General features: G+C 34.2%; 1 protein-coding gene across 10 annotated transcripts in view; it reads right to left on the bottom strand.

Moving 5' to 3' along the window:
- The window catches only part of LOC148308973 (polypyrimidine tract-binding protein 2-like), a 552,278-nt gene that overhangs the window by 14,799 nt on the left and 515,561 nt on the right, over positions 1 to 21,918 (bottom strand). For 9 of the 10 annotated variants that reach the window (XM_088260789.1, XM_088260790.1, XM_088260787.1 and 6 more), the window contains 3 exons: positions 2,384 to 2,605; positions 1,510 to 1,716; positions 57 to 90 (listed from right to left, as the gene is read on the bottom strand). In XM_088260789.1, the coding sequence (XP_088116915.1) occupies positions 57 to 90; positions 1,510 to 1,716; positions 2,384 to 2,605 (463 nt within the window). Of the gene's footprint in view, positions 1 to 56; positions 91 to 1,509; positions 1,717 to 2,382; positions 2,606 to 21,918 lie in introns of all 10 variants that reach the window. The other variant, XM_088260791.1, reaches the window with a different exon arrangement.

Raw genomic sequence — 21,918 nt, 5'->3', positions numbered from 1 at the left:
TGGTTAAAATGTTGGTTGTAAGAAATAATATAAATAATGGTTTTGTGCACACGTACCAAAAAGGGTAAAGAGAGCGTCAGGCGTGACCATCTAAAACAATAGGACAGAAAGAGACAGTATATTATTAGGTGTAAAGTTAAATTGGTTGTTATTGAGTAGTCAGATAATCCAACGTAAGAAAAACAAACAAATTTCATCGATTGCTTAGCATTAACCGGTGAACGAGACAAGAAAATACGGTAGTAAACATTCGAGGAATTGCAAATTAACCGTTGGAGTGCTGAGAGTTGATATGAATAGTCCACTTGGAAACCACGTTTAGTAAAAAAAGTTTTTTAGGCAATGGCTGCAACCGGTAGAATATGAAATTTTCCACCGATTTGACCTTTTTGAGAGATTTTAGAAAGTGAACTATCGATCGGCATAGCGAATTTTTCAAGAGTATTGATTTTTCTATCCCATTTTATTCCTAACTTAACGAGTTTTGGTAGATTATATTGAATATGGAGGTAAATATTTTAAATTTTCTACCGATTAGAGCCATTCTATAGTTCTTAATTTTTGTTGTATTCTATTTTTAATTGAAAAATATAATATATAAATACTTGGATTTGTCCAATAGTGATGTTGAAAGGGTAAGAAATATTTGTTTTACTCAAAGTAGTGATAGCAATCTGAGGACGAGCCATTTTCACATGACCTTGACACTCTTGTGAATGAAAATTTCTTAGATTGCAGTCATTTTTAAATAAATATAAGTATTTTTATTAAAAAATGCATTATTATTTGAGAAGTTTGATATGTTTTCCACCGATACCAGAAATAAATTCTAAAATCATTCAATATTCGAGAAAAATATTGTGAATTTTGTACACATCTAATAAAAGGACCATTTTGACAAAAAAGTCAGCAATTTTAGCATACTTTTTACGAAAGAAAGAATCTCAGCACTGAAACGGTTAGGGGAATTATCTCTTCATTACTATGACAGCTACATAGCTAATGGTCATAGCACCTAAGAAAAAAGCAGATTGAGTCATTTATTTAACATTCTACCCATGATTGACAACCACACTACCATGACATAACCCGTAACCACCATAGCACTATTCACACACTTAAAACTACACAAAAAAGTTTTGAGCGTGTGAAGTGCTATGGTAGTGACGGGTAGTATTGTTTGCATGCCGTGGTAGTGATTGTCCTGACAAAGAGACGGTTACGTCTCGAAACCGGTAGACATAAAAATCTCAGTGAGTTGTTATATACTAATATTACTAAAATTTTTGTAAAAAAATATACAAGTAAAAATGACTAACCACACAGTAAATGCTTTAAATACAAAAAATATTGAGAATATATAAAAAACCCTTGTTTCTTTTACCACTTGAATTTATTTTATTATGATAACTAGTTTCAGAAGCTATGCTTCCATCTTAAGGTCTGAATATAATCTGATATTTTGTACAATTTCATTTCAGTGTTTTTCTTTTACAATATGATACGTACCTCCTCATTCAGGTTGGACACAAGCAGCACGGTAGCCAGGGGCATGGGCTGGGGCAGGGCCCGCAGCGCGGGGGCTGCTCCGCCGAGCGCCCCCTGCAGCGCCAGGGCTCCGAAGCCGGGCAGGCCCGAGGAGAGCCCCGCGTAGCTGCCTGCGCCCAAACCCAGACCAAACGGAGGCGCCAAAACGCCTGGCCCTCCTAGAAAGCCAATGTACGGAAGATCTTTTATGTTTATGACTATTCAATTTTGGGTCATTTTAAGTCATTATCTTATATTTAATTCATTGTGAGTTTTTAAATACTGTGTTTTTCTTCTTTTCTTCTTAAATAGGCATAGGGATCCTGAGGGGTGGAGAGGAAGTGTCGGCCTCTATCCATACATCCTCCTCCCCCCTCAAAAATGAGCTGGAGTTGGACTCCACATGTGCTGGGTGGACTTTGAGAGTGATATTTGGATGCCGTTTGCGCTAGAGGGAGCTGGAGTAAGACTTCAAAGTAGAACAGATCAACAAATCTACCCATGGACTTTGAATTATCATCATTAGACGAGGGATAGTTTGATACCGTCCACGCTAGAGGAAGCTGGAGTTAGACTCCACCTGTGCTGAGTGGACATTGAGAATGATATTTGGATGCCGTTTGCGCTAAAGGAAGCTGGAGTCAGACTCCACATGAGGTGGGTGGACTTAGAGAGTGATGTTTGGATGCGGTCTGCACTCGAGGGAGCTGCAGTCAGACTCCAGATGTGCTGGGTGGACTTTGAGAGTGACATTTGGTTGCCATCTGTACTAGAGTGAGCTGGAGTTAGACTCCACATGTGCTGGGTGGACTTCGAGAGTGATATTTGGATGCCGTCTGCACTCGAGGGAGCTACCTGAGAGGCGGTCGCGAGCGAGGCCGGGTCGCGCGGCCAGCAGCAGCGAGGGCAGCAGGTCGGCGGCGCCCAGGGACATGTGCTCGCCGTCGCCGCTGGGCAGGCCCGGGTTGGTGTAGTCGCGGGACTTGTCGTTGTTGTACTTGACGTTCAGCAGCGACATCTTGGAGTAGTCGATGCGCAGCGTGCAGCAGCCGTTGTAGATATTTTGGCCATCCAGCGCCTGGAACAATGTGACAAACAAATTTAGAAAAAAGTCTTGCATAAATTTCAAAGAAAAAAAAAACCGATGGCGCTGCCATATATTTTTGTTTTTGTTTTTATTTCTTCAAACCTTTATCCGCACCCGATGATGCATAGGGCACTGCATCAATTGAACGCAGTGTTATTTTGATGTTTAATACACGAAGGAAAGGTGATCAGCCTTCCGCTTCAGGTACCAGTCCAGGGTAATATTTAATAAATATTAGAGTGAAAAATCACTTTTATTTATTTAACTCCATCCCCCCCTGGGATCGAACCCGGGACCTCCATTACGGTAGCCGAGCGTGCTGACCATTACACTACGGAGGCGGATTGTCCTGTTTGAAATACGTATTCGAATGCAACGTTGTGTCAAAATTTCAAAGCAATCGGTGAACACTTGTGGACGTTTGAGATTTTAAGCATACATTTACATTTTGGCCATCTCAACATAGATGATGTCGATTATGATGGTCGGGATATTTACAGGGCTTGCGACCTGTCTATAGGCTGGATTCAGTGATCAACATAGAAACATTCACCATTCTCTATCCATCATTGGAACACACTGCACAATTTTTTGGAATTAATAGTAAAAATAATGACTGTGCATTGAATGAAAAAATATTATCAAATTAAATTTTACATGGAAATTACCGTATTTTGATGTTTTTATTTATGGTTTAGCCACCAATTTAGTCGACCGGGAACGTCAGGGTCAACCAATTTGGTCACCTCGTGTGTGTGTGTTATTAAAACGGTAAGCCAGAAAAGGATATTTAAAGAATTCTTACTTACAGATCGTTTATTGATATAAGTTCTAATACTTTAATTACTATTGATATTAACTATTATAATTTAATCTAATTAATTAATGAAACTTTGAATTAAAATGTGAAGCTAACTAAATACACGTCTGTCAGAACCAAGCGATGCAGGCGAATCTCGGTCTCCTCGCTTCGGTTGGCCGCTTTTGTTGAATTTGTTCGGGAATCTACGTGGCGAATTCGTATATTTCAGTGTTGCCAACTTGGCAGTAGCAGTAGCTTGTAGCTACACGCCTACAATGGTATTATCAAGTGTCATTTACCAAGAAATATTTAAATAAAAAAATGGTTTATTTATTTAAGTAATGGTCATTAAGTTTGACAAAAAAATATATTATTTGTTATTTATAATATTAATTGAAACACGTTTTATGGTTCGATTATAATAAATAATGTAAATGACACCTGTTTCGTATTTCGAGACATTATCAAACTGTAAAAAAATACCTTTTTTAATTTAAATTTTACTTGGCGTATACCGTATTTTGTGATATTTACTTTGTGGTATAAAATAGTTATATTTACCAAGAAATATTAAAATTAAACATGTATGGATACAAAGGATAAAATCCTTGTTGCATTTAGACTCTAAATTTTAGAGCAAAGCTGAGATATTAAAAGTATAAAATGTCATAAAGGTACATTATAAATACCACATATTATGTTTGTATAAGTATTAAAAAATAATCAAAGAAAACACTTGTTTTTTACCACTTGAGTTTATTTATGACAACTAGTTTCGTCCGCCTCCGTGGTGTAATGGTCAGCGTGTTTAGCTACCGTGCTGGAGGTCCCAGGTTCGATTCCCAGGGGGGGAGGTAAAATAAATATTAGTGATTTAACACTGTAATATTTATTTAATATTACCCTGGACTGGTTCCTGAAGCGGAAGAGTGATCACCTTGCCTTCATGCAAGTAATGATCAAGATAACACTGCGTTAATTTGATGCAGTGCCCTATGCACCATTAGGTGCGGATAAGGGTTATAAGTAAGTTCCGAAACTTACTTATAACCCTTATCCGCACCTAATGGTGCATAGGGCACTGCATCAAATTAACGCAGTGTTATCTTGATCATTACTTAATTAGTTTCCGAAAGCTAAACTTCCATCGTCAGGTCTAAATGTAAACTATGTTAACCTGACGATGGAAGCTTAGCTTCCGAAACCACTTGTCGTAAATAAACTCAAGCGGTAAAAAAACAAGTGTTTTCTTTAATAATTTCAACATGTCTTACCACAAAGTAAATACCGAAACAATAAATTAAATATAATATATAATAATAAATAAATAAATAAATAATAATAATAAAACCCTTATCCGCACCCCAATGGTGCATAGGGCACTGCGTCATATAAACGCAGTGTTATCATGATCGTTTACACATGAAGGAAAGGTGAGCAGCCCTCCGCTTCAGGTACCAGTCCAGGGTAATAATTAATAAATATGACAGTGAAAAAATCACTTATATTTATTTTACCCCCCTTGGGAATCGAATCCGGGACCTCCAGAACGGTAGCCGAGCGTGCTGACCATTACACTACGGAGGCGGACAATATAAGTATTTAAATTAAAACGGATTTTAACGGATAAAATTAAATTATCGGATATAAGTATTTAAATTAAAAATTGTATAGATACACAGGAAAAAACCTTGTTACATTTTGAGCAAAAATGAGATGTAAAAAGAAAATTTTACGAAGGTACATTATATATACTTACCACATATGTATTATGTTTGTATAAAACCACAGGTGAATATTGGAGATTAAACGTGAGGTAAAATTTAAAATATCAGGGATAAGAAAATACTTATAAATTGGTATAAAAGGATGTCGGTGAATGTAGGGGGTGGGTAAAGCCATCACCAGGGATTATAATGGCCAGCTCGGGGTGTTAACGATAAGCTCCATGTTAGCTTTGCAAAGCTCCATAAAGAATGAGCGTAATTGGTATCACCGGCGATCACTTTTCGCTCTCGTCGAAATAATAGCTACCTATAACTACTCTGTAGCAAATTACGACCTGAACGCTTTCAGAAGCGAGGGAAGAAATATACACTTTAGAGGAAGAAAAACTACGCCGGTAGACACACACACACACACACACACACACATATATATATATATATATATATATATATATATATATATATATATATATATATATATATATATATATATATATATATATATATATATATATATATATATATATATATATATATATATATATATATATATATATATATATATATATATATATATATATATAAGTACTTACATATAGTACCTACATAAAACAGTTCTACCACCAGATGTCGCATGCGTCGCGCTGAATAAAACAAAAGACATCAGATGGAAAAAAATATAATATTCTGAACTGTCAGAATCAGATAGATAGATAATAATAATATTTTTATCTCAACAAAGATGAAGAAGAATACGGAGGTCTAGACATTTACGGGGCTTACGACCGTCATAGGCTGGTTTAAGCGATAACTTTACATTCGTGTAACTTTCACCGATTCTACCCATAATTGACAACCATACTACTCAAATTTTCGGTCCTTCTATATATATATATATATATATATATATATATATATATATATATATATATATATATATATATATATATATATATATATATATATATATATATATATATATATATATATATATATATATATATATATATATATTGTTCAAATTTGAAACATTGTGCTTGACTCACTAAAATTTCACTTGAGACATCTATGGCGTATTAAATAAGCTTTTTATTGAGCAAAAACTCTTTCATTTGTATGTGAACACAAACTTTAAAAATCACTAGAAAATATCCTTTTCATTTTATTATTTTATTTTTTAAGCTAAAATAATAGTAATAATTATGGATAATTTATATGGCGCAATTTTCGATACAACCCTCAAAGGTACATGACTTCAAGTACATAAATACATGTGAGATCGCACACGTATATGGTATGTAAGATTTTTAACATCGATATATATATATATATTTTATTAATATAAATACCGAACGTTATTTTTGAAAAATAAACGTAAATTGTAGTCACTTGAAATATAAAATAAGCAAATAAGCTCGTGGTGGTGAAGTTAGCATAAAAAATGGACAACGGATCAATGGAACATGAAAACTTTTGATATTTTTGACTTCAAAGCGATGTTGTTTATCTCGGGAAACATTTAAGGACGGGTCTCTGACAGCTGGAAGTCTTATTGTACCGACAGACATGCCTCTGTGTGGCTGTGTGGCTGTTTGGCTGTGCGGCTTGGGGGATGGGGGATGGGGAATAAAATGAGATAAAATAAGAAGAAAATGATATTGTAAGGGAAGAAAATTATCTACAAATGAAATAAAAATAGAGTAAACAAAATCGACCCTTTTTTTCAAAATATTGGAAATGCCAGTCAGGTAAGTGACGTTCTTTAAATAGTAATAAAAAAAATATGCCTGAGACTTTAAGGCGTTAAAAAAGAGCGTTTTTTGTGAAAAAATTGGCATCTCAACATAGATGAAGAAGTACATGAAAGTCTGGGTATTTTTCCAGGGGTTTATGACATATTTATAGGCTGGTGAAGTGATCACTTTAAACGCGTGCAAAATTCACTAATTCTACCCATGATTGACAACCACACTACTCAATGCTCGCAACTCCTACGAATATCATTAATCTCACGACTTTCTACATGTCGCTCACTCCTTACAAGAACGTCATAAATCAAAAATCGTAAATTTTCAGTTGTGCATGTTTTCAGAATGCTGAGAAAATGTACTATATCCCAGCAAAAGAGGCATATTTTTAACTTAACATTTACCCGCTACAGGGCAAAAAGTGTTGTTTTTGCATTTTGAAGAAAAGGTATTGTTTAATTTTTTTTAAACATACTAAATATTTTTCAAATGGAGAAAAAAACCTTCAGGTTTTACCTAAAAATATCTGTTGCACAGTAAAAAGATAAAAAAGTGGCTTGATAGTTATTTATAATACATCGTATTATATTTTTAAACTTTAAAAACGTTCTCCTGAAAAATCAAGTTTTTTGATTTATGACGTTCTTGAAAGGAGTGAGCGATGTGTCACTGGAGCCATTTATGGTGGGATGAGGAAAGCTTTTATTCAGCAGAGACCTTTTATTTGGATGTATAGAAGGTCCTCAATACCAGGTTAATTTTTACCATACAAAAAATGATACATTGTATTCTTCCTCATCTATGATAAAATGTCAAAAATGTAAAAATAACTCCTATGTAGAGAAAGCCCAGATTTGCAAACAAGTTGTTGGAAACTCTCTAATTGTTCTTTTTTTGAATTACCTAACGTTTAAGTGACTCTAGTATTCTATTTATAATGTTACGCAAATGTTTAGGTAAAAATGGCTCACTCCGTAAATAAATATGGAGCAATTAAGAGATGAAGTAAATTAAATTATTTTTACAAAAAAAAACCTAATGGAGGGATTATTTTCCGAACGCGTCTAGTTACACAGAAAGGATTTTTAATTTAAGTAAGGCAAGCAAATTAGCAAGATAACCCATTAGATCTTCGCCTCGCCATGGATCTCCTTTCAGGTGAAGTTTGTACATCTTTTAGTACCTACGCGATGTCTCCCACCCTTATGGGAACAGGAGGTTCCTACCTCGCCGGGAACTTTCTAGAAAACGTCAAAGTAAAGGCGGGAAGGGAAGCAACAAGAAAAGTAAAAGTCTTTTGGGCAATCAGCTAATGAGTCTCTTAAGTAATTAACATTATACAATTATGGGGTGGGCTACTCTTTACTCTCCAGCAAGAAAGGGGCGGTGACTGTTGACCCCTACTTGGCCTAAAAGGTCTGAAAAGAGTGCGATCTTTGGTTAATAATAAATAATAATATTTAATAAAATTATCTGAGAATTTTTTAGCAACTCGGTACCGTAGAACGGGGTTACTTGAACTTTGATGTGTTACTTGAGCCCAGTACAAAAAAAATCTGTATTTGGTCTACAATAATGAACGTATCGAGATGATTCATTGTTTCCCTGACAGGTGACACTTATTGTCGCGATATGTTCATCATTCCACATACAGATTTAGATCGTTGTTTTGTACTGGGCTCAAGTAACACATCAAAGTTCAAGTAGCCACATTCTACGGTATTTATTTGTTTCATTAACTAACTAACTAACTAACTAACCATCACGCCGCTTCCCCGCAGGGGTAGGCAGAGAGAATCGAACGCCACACCACTCTGTCTTTGCAATTATTCTTTGCCTCTTCTACATTCATGCATCTCCTCATACATACCCGACGATTATTACGACTCCTGACCCGGCCGCTTTCAAGTATTGGACATCCTGATTGTGCCAAGTTTTCCTCGGTCGTCCTCTGCTTCCTTTTCCAACTACATTCGCCTCATAAATTTGTTTAACCGTTCTTTCTTCACTCATACGCTCCACATGTCCAAACCATCTCAACACACCTTTCTTAATTGTATCGATAATGCTTATCTCAGCCTTACATTCTTTCCTTATTTCATCCTTCGAACATCTATCAAACATCGTTTTGCCACACATTCGTCTGAGGGATCGCATTTCGACTGCATTCAGTCTGCTTTCATCCTTCTTTTGCCAACTCCATGCTTCGCTTCCATACATAAGGGTTGGAACCAGAACTCCATTGTGTACTGCCAGTTTAGCTTCCGCTGATAGATTTTTATTTGCTAAAACTGATTTTAGTGCACCATTCACTCTGTTCCCGGCATTCATTATATATTTGTTTCATTTGTTTCATTTGATATATTTATTTCATTATATAAACAATTATCACACCCGCACTCCTCTATGACTCCGAATGCTAGGCGATGTATAACACCTACTCTAGGCAACTAGAAACTGCTGAAATGCGAATTTTTAGGTGGTTAGCTGGAGTGCCCCTTGGAGACAAAATAAGAATGCCAAGTTAAAATGAAATTTAAAATGAATAGATTATACCACAAAGTGACTGCCGAGTCAATTAATGAAACAAAATAAAGAGTTAACGAATTCGTGGAAACCATGGGTGTAACATCCATCAATAATATATTATTAGATTAAAACCAATATTTTTAGCATTTCCACTTTATTTTTATTTACAACATTTTGAGTGTGTCCAAATACTTGTTCACAAAATCTGGATTATCTCCAATTACAGGAGTAATTTTCATATTATTTTTTGATATCTAATCAAAGATGAAGAAGATGGGTAGAATTGGTGAATGTTACACGTGTGTAAAGTGATCACTTAAACCAGCCTATGACGGTCGTAAGCCCCGTAAATGCCCAGACTTCCATATTTTTCTTCATCTTTGATGAGATATCAAAAAATAATATTTTTGTTTGACCAGCGACCGGGTTTCGTCGTTACCGACATCATCAGACTGGTGGGAGGCTATACAAATTGTTATGTTATATATAAAACAAGGCAGGAGTTGATAACCATGATTTGATATAATTTTATTGAGAAACTATATCAAATCATGGTTATCAACTCCTGCCTTGTTTTGTATATAACATAACAATTTGTATAGGCCTCCCACCAGTCTGATGATGTCGGTAACGACGAAACCCGGTCGCTGGTCAAATAAAAATAAAGTGGAAAAGCTAAAAATATTGATTTAAATCTTATAATATATTAAAAATGCAATTCCATCACGAAGTGTCAGTGGATAATATAAATCTTAAAAAAAAGTCAATACGTATGTAAGTAATTGAGATGGTATGGGCACATAGAACGCAGTGAACCAAGCAATCGGAATGTAAATATATTATATACAAGCTTGCGACATATCAACAAGGCGTGTGTGTGTAAAAAAAAATCATCCTATTTGACGATAATGCCACTAAAATATTCAAAACCATTATTTTCATTATTGTTATCATGATGTTTATGAGGTATCCATTCTATATGCTTGTTCAACGTTTCCCTGCCAGTATGTAGGTAGGTATGGTTTGTCCGCGGTACACCGTACCAACCCTCCACCCCCCTATAACGGCGACTGGGACATGGATTCGCACTTTGCGTTAATTGGGCCGAGTTATTAAATTCCCCTCATCAAAATTTCCACCAATTAGGTTGATTATCTGTGCGACCTATACACGGCCGAACCAAAACACGACCCCATAACACAAACTTCCAAATTACTAGTACTTACGTACTGACCACCGAGTTACAAATATATTGTTTATGTTCTAATCTTCTTCATTTAACCCTTATCTGCACCCAATAGAGCATAGAGCACTATATCGTATAAAATAAGGGTGGTTAACCCTCGGCCCGCGGTTATGTATAACGAATATTAAAAAAGAATATCGGATACTTCAAAATATATTTTAAATCATATTTATATTTATGTATTAATTTTAAATCAAACACAGATTTTTTCAGTCTACTAAGTTGTATTTTACTAACAAAAACACATCAAAAATTTACATTGTGACAATTGTTTCGCCTTGTTAGGGCATTATCAAACGAATGATATTCGAAGATATTGGGTTGGCCAGGCCTGGTATAAAAGGAATCAGAAGCACTAGGATGCATGTCAGACCTCAGCCCTTAGTGCATGTTATTTATGTAATCCCTAGTGCGTGTTGGTCCTCGGGTCGACCAAAATCGCATGTAATCAACATTTTATGTAGTTATAAGTGTGTGGAATAGTGCGATGGTAGTGACGTGTAGTACTGTTTGCATGATATTGTAGTGATTGTCCTGACGAAGAGACGGGTACGTCTCGAAACCGGTAAACAAAAAAATCTCGGTGAGTGGTTATATACTAATATACTGTTGACATTTTTGTAAAATAAATATAAAATTAAAAATCTTAATACATTAAGGAAATGTGATCACCCCTGGGTAATATCAAATTAATATTAGTTAAAAAAACCCTCTAGGAATCGAATCTGGGATTTTCATTACGGTTTAATTACAGGTGTCTCGATAGAGATGAAGACAAATTGAATTAATGTTCTAGGCATCATCAAAAATAAGAAGAAAAATCCCACTTATGGTCGGAAATGGAAAGCTTGTTACTTCCCAGATCTCCCGATAGATGGCAGACATGAAAACGGTCGTAACTATTATAAAATACTTACATATATGCAACTTTGCAAATTTGCATATATCACATGAAGTACATATTTATAATAATACCATACACATATGTATTTATAATGCGAAAATTAATTAATTATTTTCCGTGCAAAAACATCGTCATTTTCTCCTGCTAACCATTATCTGCATTTAATATGTACCAGCAAAGAGCACTGCATCGTATTGAGACAGTGTTATCTTGATAGCTAACCAAGGCAGCGTGATCAGTCTTGCGCTACGACTACCAGTCTTGATTGATATTAATTGATACTTAATCGATATTCAAGTAATGAAACGCAAATAAAGCGTGTCTTGTCGATAAAATATAAAAGAGAGAAATTAAAATTAAAAAAATGTTGATCGCTTAGTTTTCCATTCTTTTTTTCTATCAAACTACGGTAGGCACTTTAGTGCGCCTGTAAAGAACGCTCGCCACTGAGTTAGGATAAGTCCACACATTTTATATCTCCGTTACTCATTTGTCCACTTCAGTGATCAATAATTGGCTACATTGGAAGCTGTACTACACAGTACCTCGTAGACAGGAATACGATACTCGACGTTCATTCAACAGAAAACTTTTCAAAGGATGATCCTGTTACGAAAACTACTCACAAGTTAGGGATCGCCGCAACGTTTCGAGGGATCGAAGAGACATGACGACATCTCCGATACAGCTGGTTCGGGAAGCAATTGACGAAGAAATGCATGAACTTAATACAAGGTACTTGTTTATAACAGGGTGGCGCAAAATTGATCACCCTATCGGAAGACGTTATAATTTTTGCAAATGACATTTGACATTTGTAAACTAGACAGCTGCAGTATATAAAAGAATTTAATAAAATGGCATAATTGTGTATTAACCCTTCCCTTACGATGCTAAAAACTCCCGCGCGTTTCGGTGATGTGTATTTTGTACACCATATAAAAATGTGGTTTAATTTACATTTATGAACTAGAAAGCTGCAGCGTACTAACAAATTTAATAAAAAAACTAACTAACTAACTAACCATCACGCCGCTTCCCCGCAGGGGTAGGCAGAGAGAATAGAGCGCCACACCACTCTGTCCTTGCAAACATTCTTTGCCTCTTCCACGTTCATGCATCTCCTCATACATACCCGCCGATTGTTACGAATCCTAACCTGACCACTTTCAAGTATTTGGCATACCTGATTGTGCCATGTTTTTCTCGGTCTTCCTCTGCTTCTTTTCCCACTAACATTCGCCTCATAAATTTGTTTTACCGTTCTTTCCTCAGTCATTCGTTCTACATGTCCAAACCATCTCAACACACCTTTCTTAATTTTATCGATAATGCTTATCTCAGCTTTGCATTTAATAAGACGGCATAAAAGTGTATTAATACTGGCAGCAACCACTTGACGGATATCGTACTTTCCACTTAATAGAAAAAATGTAAAAATCCAAATTAAGAAAAAGTTATTTAAAAACTTGATTGGAAGATTAATTTTGCAGCACCTTACTTAGTTTGTATACTGCAGGTGTCTAGTTCACAAATCGCTCACTTCTTTCAAGAACGTCATAAATCAAAAATCGTCAATTTTCAGATGTGCATGTTTTCGGAATGCCCAAAAAATGTACTATATCCCAGCAAAAGAGGCATATTTTTAATAAAATATTTACCCGCTACATGGTAGAAAATGTTGTTTTTGCATTTTGAAGAAAAGGTATTGTTTAATTATTTTTTTAAATATACTAAATATTTTTCAAATGGAGAAAACACCTCCAGGTTTTCCCTATAAAGATCTGTTGCACAGTAAAAAGTTCAGTAAGTGGCTTGATATTTATTTTTAATACATTGTATTATATTTTTAAACTTTAAAAACGTTCTCCTGAAAAATCAAGTTTTTTGATTTATGACGTTCTTGAAAGGAGTGAGCGAAATGTCAAATATGATTGACGTACGACGCCATTTACAACAATTATAACATCTTCCAATAGGGTGATTAATTTTGCGCCACCCTGTATTAGTGCCAAATCATATGCGTACTTTAAACACAGAAAATGATATTTAAATGTGTTCCAACTTGATGTAAAACATGTATCATTCTCTCCTTTTTTATAAAAGAAGATGGAAGTCGGGGTATCCCAGGGCTAACGACCTGGCATTTGGCTGGCTTGAGCGATCACTTTATACACTTGTGTAACGTTCACCGTTCTGCCCATTATTGAACATTCATATTGCATTAATTTTTTAAACCTATATATCGGTAGTGTCAAGGCAAAGGGGTATATCTGTATCAGACCAAATTTTACAGGAGAGCAAAAAAAAACTTGTGAAATTAAATAACTCATTTGTTTTATGTATTTTTTTATGTACATATCTTTAGAAAACTAAATAAGTGTTGCAACTACAGCTATTTTCTTTTGCCAGATTATGGAATACACTATTTTAGACACTTTGTGGTACAAACTTAGAAAATGAAAAATTTGACAGATATACCCCTTTGCCTTTACACTACCGATATATGCCGCATACCGGTAAGGTTTTCGATGCATTCGTGAGGTAGTTATCAGTTAATTTTTATCTTCTTTCTACAGCCTTCTATCTTCTTTCATAAAAATGCGATCATCATGGATCTGCCTCGAAAAACATCCAGAGGAAGACCTGAAAATTCACGGATGCTAGAGAAAGATAACATGATTCGAAGGCATGGCCTAGGTGACGTTGTATATGATAGAACAACCTAAAACCTGAGGACGAGGAGAGCTGACCCCAACAGTCTACAAAGACAATAAGTCGGGATGGAGCCAGGAAGAAGATAAGAAGTAAAGAATCAAAAATTTCAAATGGGGAGAATTTTCGTAATAAATTATATTAAAAATCTAAATTTAATTCCGCCTCCGTAGTGTAATGGCCAGCATGCTCGGCTACCGTTCTGGAGGTCCCGGGTTCAATTCCCAGTGGGGGGGGGGTCAAATAAATACAAGTGTTTTTTTTCACTCTCATATTTATTCAATATTTCCCTGGACTGGTACCTGAAGCGGAGGGCTGATCACCTTTCCTTCATGTGTTAATGATCAAAATAACACTGTGTTTATATGATGCAGTGCCCTATGCACCATTGAGGTGCGGATAAGGGTTTAAAAATATATCTTTCAAATGCAAGAATGAAGGAAAATGGACACCAAATTAATTTTATTTACCAGAGATGTTATTTATTCGTTAATAATTAACCGGTTTATTTAGGAGGTGTGACCAGCCCTTAGCACTAATCTAAGGGTTGTTGAGATAATGCGTATAAATAAACTGATCGCTAACCAAAGTTGTTAATTTAATATAAACACAATATGGCTGAGTTTACTGTAGCCAAGATATGGGTCGAAATAATAGTACCAGGAATAGTTGTTAGTAATTATTTTTCGGAATTTGCAAATCATATAACAGATACTAATCACTCATTTCACTCTCATAAATAAAAATTATTACACCTTGTTCCATATAAAGGCCAAATTATGAATTATCTTGAAAATTTAGAAATCCAAAAAAACCTGAATTCTAATAATAATTTATTAAATAATATATTGTTTCAAAATTCTTCACCATTGCTTTCCGTTTTTCCTTTGTTTTCAAACTCCGTCCCTTGACTAACCCCTTCCCCTTACTTCCCCCTCTCCTTATTTAAAGAACAATTTTATATTTTATATTTTAGTTATTATACAGACCTGAATCAATTTTTCAGGATATCGTTTTTAAAATTAAAAAATATAACACAATGTATTAAAAATAAATATCAAGCCACTTATTTGAAATTTTTACTGTGCAACAGATCTTTTTAGGTAAAACTTGAAGGTTTTTTCTGCATTTGAAAACTATTTAATATATTTAAAAAAATAATTAAACAATACCTCTTCTTCAAAATGCAAAAACAACATTTTCTACCCTGTAGCGGGTAAATATTAAGTTAAAAATATGCTTCTTTTGCTGGGATATAGTACATTTTCTGGGCATTCCGAAAACATGCACAACTGAAAATTGACGATTTTTGATTTATGACGTTCTTGAAAGGAGTGAGCGATATGTCTCATTATTCTACTTTGTTATTAAGTTATACTAAAATATAAACGAGTATGTACGAGTAACATTACCTAACCATTACGCTGTTTCTCTTCAGGGGTAGGCAGAGAGAATAGAACGTCACACAAATCTGTCTTGCCTTATACATATATATTCGCAAAATTATTCCGACTCGTGACCTGACCACTTCAAAGTTTTTTAAATTCTATATTTATATATTGTAACAGAAATAAAATGTAGATTTTAAACAAAGTTTTTTTTATCGTTATGGCAGTGCCATCTGTTAGACGTTTCATCAATAAACGTAATACTAAACATCGCTCATGGCGAACAGCGTATTTAATATTGTTTGAATCGTGAAATCAAAAATATAATAAATGTGTGGTATCTCTTTTCTTTCTTTTTCATTTAACCAGAACGAGAACCACAGCAGCGCGTGATCGGCCAAAGCTGGTAAAAAATGAAAACAAACGGATTTTGTTGTTGCGAGTGTTTTTGCCTAGAATTTTCACCCATGAATTACATGAAATTATAGTAACTTTAAACATAAAGAGTAAATACATTCACGAGTAGGCATAGGCTATGAAACTTAAAAAGTTGAAGCCTGAGTAGGGTCATGATAAGCGGTGTTGCATAAGCCGTAACTAGATTTCAGAGTCACTTGGACGTTGGATAATTTAAAAAAAACATTTTGAGAGTTTCCAACTACCAACTACAAATCAGGGTCAAATCAGGGTTTTCTCTACATATGAGTTATTTTTACATTTTTGACATTTGATCATAGATGAGGAAGACTATACTGTATTATTTTTAATTTTAGTACAAATTAGGGATTCGGATTCGGAAAAAGTTGTTTTTTTTTTTTAATCCGTCAAATAAGCATAACGTTTGTTCTTTTTTGTTTAGAAATCTCTTAATTAAAACATGACGGTTTTGTTGATATTAAGGTGTTGAGGGTTTGTTCCTTTCACTCTGAATACAAGATTCAATTTACAAAAAAGGTTTTAAATCGAATAGGCAATAACAAAAGTTTTTTTCCCCTTTTACGGGGAAAAAAGCAACAAAAATCTTTTTGGGGAAAATTAAAAGCAAAATCGGAGATTGAGGTTATTCGCCTGGGAGAGTCATCGAGCAAGAAGGGAAATAAATTGTAAAGACATAATTCCAAATCCACAAAGTGAACGTACATTGTACAGTCGTCTAAAATAGTTATCAGGAAGCTCAGAGAATCAAATTTCCGCGCAAGAAACGGTCGATTAGCCGGTAGCAGCATTCACATTTTCATGAAATTGTTCAATTATTTTTCCTGAAATTGTGCTTTATGAAAGGTATGACTAATTTCTTCTTCAAAGCCTTATCCACACCTCAATGGTGCATAGGGCACTGCATCATATAAACGCAGTGTTATCTTGATCGTTAACACATGACGGAAAAGTGATCAGCTCTCCGCTTCGTCCAGGGTAATATTGAATAATATTAAAGTGAAACAATCAATTATATTTATTTGACCTCCCCTGGGAATCAAACTCGGGACCTCCAGAACGGTGGCCGAGAGTGCTGACCATTACACTACGGAGGCGGACTGTCCTGTTTGAAACACGTATTCGAATTCAACGTTGTGTCAACTAATTTAGTCAATTGATAACATTTTGAGAGTGTCCAATTTTGAGAGTGTTAAAAGAAATATTTTTATTTAGAAAATTAGGAGTCTGAATTATTTGTATCATATTTCGGCTATCTTGATGTCATATTTTATTTCTTATAGTATGAACTGATGGAAATTGATTGGTTGAAAACATATTCAATTAAATAAAGAAAGATTTCCATCAATTAAATTTCACAATAACCGTTTTCTAATCCTGAAAAAATAAAATGATCAACAAATGCAAAGAGTGAGCAATGCATGAAATGAACTGTTTTAGAATCAAAAAAATTTCATTTACAACATTTTGAGTGTGTCCAAATACTTGTGCACAAATCATTATCTCCGCTTAGGAGTATTTTTTTAAATTTTGACATCTCAACATAGATGAAGAAGAATAAAATGATGTTAACCGCCCTAGGCATACGAACGTACGTGATACGCGCGGTTTTTCATTCACCATTCCGCGCTAACCCGTATGACCTACGCGCACGAGAAAAGATATCTGTTTCAAAAATATTTAATGTGTACCGGATACACTGACAAATTTTTGTCAGGTTTCATACCTGACAATAGTTTGTGACAACAAACGTTGTGATTTTTTTGCTTGTTTATAAAAAAAAATATGCCTGAATATAACCCGAAGGTAGGGTAACCACCCTATAATATGTTATCACAATATATTTTCAAAATGTTCAAATAACTGGTCAAATTATGAGCTACAAATTTTTTTTAAATCATGTTTTCAGGCGGGTCTCAAAGTATGTGAATATAATCCAGGATTCGGATCTTGTATATAAATAAAAAGAGTCTCTGATAAGACTTAAAGCTTTCCTAAATTCAACATATGTAGATGTCTGTCGTTGTGAAGTCACAGTTTGATCAATATATCTCCAATAAGTTCCAAAAAATTGAGAGTAGTGTGGTTGACAATCATGGATAGAATTGGTGAATGTTACACTTGTGTACTTAACTGTGATCACTTAACCAAGCTAATGACGGTTGTAAGCCCTGTAAATGCTGAGAAGTCCATATTCTTCTTCATCTATGTTGAGATGTCAAAAATGTCAAAATTGTAGTTTTGTTGCTATATATTTAGGTGCAAACAAACAAAAGTCAACATAAGCATGTTGAAAGCTCAAATATAAAAAAATTAATTACAATAAAGTAGATATTTTCGAATTCGACTGTACGAAGGAGCGTATTTAGAAAAGGATATTAATTGAATTAAAACCGCTAGAGACGAATATCCATTTAATAATAATAATAAAATTTTATTTATTTAATTACTAGCTAATATTTTTGTTTAAAAATGATTAGGGTAAGTGTTTGTTCTTAAAGCTCATTGTTTGCAGCTTATACTGTATTTTACCAATATTCATAAGTTTTTCAAAAGTGGTAATTCATAATATCTCTTTGTTTTTTAAACATATGATATGGTTGTCGTTGCCGGTTGTTTACAATTTATGATATTAATATTAGATTAAAATAAAGGTGTAAATATATTACACACATGCAATAGAGGACTTAACACACTATCTGCGGGAAGGGTAATTTTACCGTTTCTCTCGACTCGTCAAAAATTGCGTGCAAGTTATTTTTACGCATGACTTTTGCGGCATCTTTTGATCTCATATCGATGTATACAGTACGGTTAAATGTTATCACTTCTTTTCAGAGATGTTTATCTCTATTATGAGCGCGCCCGCAGATAGTGTGTTAAATTAGATTACTTAGAAATATTAGAAATTAAAAGGCAATTAATGATAATTTACAAGTAATAAATACACAAGTAAATGATTTTTCTAAAAGTCCGTTATTAAATATGTTTCCAATCACTCATTATCCCTGATCCCTTTTTGACTGTGACTGCTAATCAACACAAAAAATAAGACCACGTGACATCTACCCAAGCTTCTTTCCCCAACCATCAAAATATGTTTGTTTTAGTATTAATCAGTATTGATAAAAAAGCGGTTAGCTTGGAAACCGGTAGACGTTATAATTAAGTTATAATAAAATATTTATCGTGATTTAAAAACAAAGTTACATTTTAATTATAAAATGGAAAATCACAATGTTAGTGCTTCAAATATAAATTACATGTTAATATTCATTGGATTTTTTAAAGTTCAAATACAATTAAATTAAATGTAAAAATTAAATTCATCGTAATTCATTGTTTACAACATATGAATGTTAATAATATTCACAACATTTTGAGTGTGTCCAAATACTTGTTCACAAAATCTGGATTATCTCCAATTACAGGAGTTATTTTCATATTACTTTTTGATATCTCATCAAAGATGAAGAAGAATATGGAAGTCTGGGCATTTACGGGGCTTACGACCGTCATAGGCTGGTTTAAGTGATCACTTTACACACGTGTAACATTCACCAATTCTACCCATTATTGACAACCACACTACTCAAATTCTTGGAAGTTCTATATATATGTTCTATATAAGTATTTGGACACACTCAAAATGTTGTAAATAAATTATCTGGTCAAATTATAAGCTTAATAATAAAAATGAAAATGGTATTTTCTGGCGTTTCTCATGTGTGTGATTATAATCCAAGATTCGGATCTCACATACTAATATAAGAGTTTCTGCTTAGTAAAAAGCTTCTTTACATCTCACCAATAGATGTCTCTAGTGAAGTTCTAGTGATTCATGAACAAGGTTTCTAAATTGGTTCATATATATATATAGAACTTCCAAGAATTTGAGTAGTGTGGTTGTCAATAATGGGTAGAATTGGTGAATGTCACACGTGTGTAAAGTGATCACTTAAACCAGCCTATGACGGTCGTAAGCCCCGTAAATGCCCAGACTTCCATATTCTTCTTCATCTTTGATGAGATATCAAAAAGTAATATAAATAATATTCATTGGTATTTTTAAAAGTGGTATTTGTTCTTAGCTGAACATTCCAGTAGCCGGGTTCAGCTAAAATCTAAATAAATACATCTGCTAATTATACGATCTCGTTCGATTCACTGGTTTTCATCCACAGGCATTTTAAAAAGAAATATCCGAATTGGAATTTTATGCGTATGAGGAATTAGCGAACCGCATTGAATCAATTTACATCGAATGTAGAATAAACGCAAAATGGTCAATACTCTGGTAAATATGGGTATTTGGTTACCAGGGTTTGTGTTGTTTGCGCGAAGTAGCCGATCCATAGTTGGAAAAAACAAATATCCCACGAACAACCCCTATCTCTTCCCTACCCGCAAACTGCCTAGCGCAGGGATGGCGGACCTATGGCACGCGAATGAAGAGAAAAAATAAAAGTGATTATACAAAAAAATTCAAAAAAGTTTCAGAAAACGTATAAAAACTCAAAATTTATTAAATAGTATTGTGTATGAGTATTTTTTTCATTCATCAATAGTTTCGCAAACGATAGGAACGAAGGATATGACGACATTCGTGCATAAATAGATCGCATTATTTAACCCTTTCAATGCCGGAAGGTATTTTTCATTAATGGAATAACTCGCAAAGCGTCTATTTTAGATGCTTGTCTGCAGGTAGGATAGTAAGAATAGGGAAGGTAAATGTGAAAAATACATCACAAACATCCAGACCAATTAAAAATTTCTTGAATTCATTTTGCATTTGGCCGTACCCAGAAGGCCGTGGATTTTACAAAATTGTGAAAGCTTTTAGAAAGATGACTGTAACTTTGATAATATCGGTAAATAATATTATTTTAGTATTTCTTGATCTTTTAAATAGAAGTCTCTATATAAACTCATAAAAAATTTTGAAATTGGATTTGATATTGGCTTGCGGCAAGCTCAAAAAAGCGGCTCATTTTGTAAAGCCGGCCTGGCGAGCACGGAATCGAATCGTTTAATACTTCCTGCATGGTTTTACATTTTTTATAATTTTTATTTATTTATTTTATTTTGCCATTAATAAGTGCTTCATTATTTTTTTCCAAACATGTGATTAATAAACATTAAATTGCCACTTTAAATTGGTACAATTTTTCCAACCGATTTCAATAAGAACCTTGTCATCATCAGGGTTAATGTACTAATTCTAAAACCTTGAAATACTCATAGTTAGGTTATAGTTAATTTACCCTTCCCTTACGATGCCAAAAAAAGCCACGCACTCCGTAACACCATATGAAAATGTGATTTAAAAAAATGTATTTAACTATGAGTATTTCAATGTTTTAGAATTAGTACATAAACCCTGATGATGACAAGGTTCTTGTCAAAACCGATTGAAAAAAGTGTACCAACAAAAAGTGGTTACAAACAAAGTTGTTTTATTTTATAAAGTTTATAAAATGTGCCACAAAGTATCTGCTAAAAACATTCAAGAGATGTGATTAATATCTTGAGATCTTTTTTGGCACTCAGGTTCAAAAAGGTTCGCGATCCCTGGCTTTGCGATATCGGTAATTACAATACAAACGCTGCTCAGTTGAAATAATCACAGCATTCAGGCTGAATATATCGGGGACTGCGAGCAAGTGACACGGAAAGATTACCCCAGAATTAAATTTAATTTGTATTAATTTTCCCTTCTGATAAAATTCTTGATGGGAAAATACTTTTTAGATAGATAATAATATTAGGATGAGAAATATGTGAGGTCGAAGATGTTATTAGGTGGA

The sequence above is a fragment of the Brachycentrus maculatus genome, unplaced genomic scaffold, assembly GCF_059751285.1.
Source record: "Brachycentrus maculatus isolate JH-2025_06_01 unplaced genomic scaffold, ASM5975128v1 h1tg000142l, whole genome shotgun sequence".
Taxonomy (NCBI): domain Eukaryota; kingdom Metazoa; phylum Arthropoda; class Insecta; order Trichoptera; family Brachycentridae; genus Brachycentrus; species Brachycentrus maculatus.
Note: the sequence above shows the minus strand (reverse complement) of the source record. Positions and strands in the feature narration are given on the sequence as shown.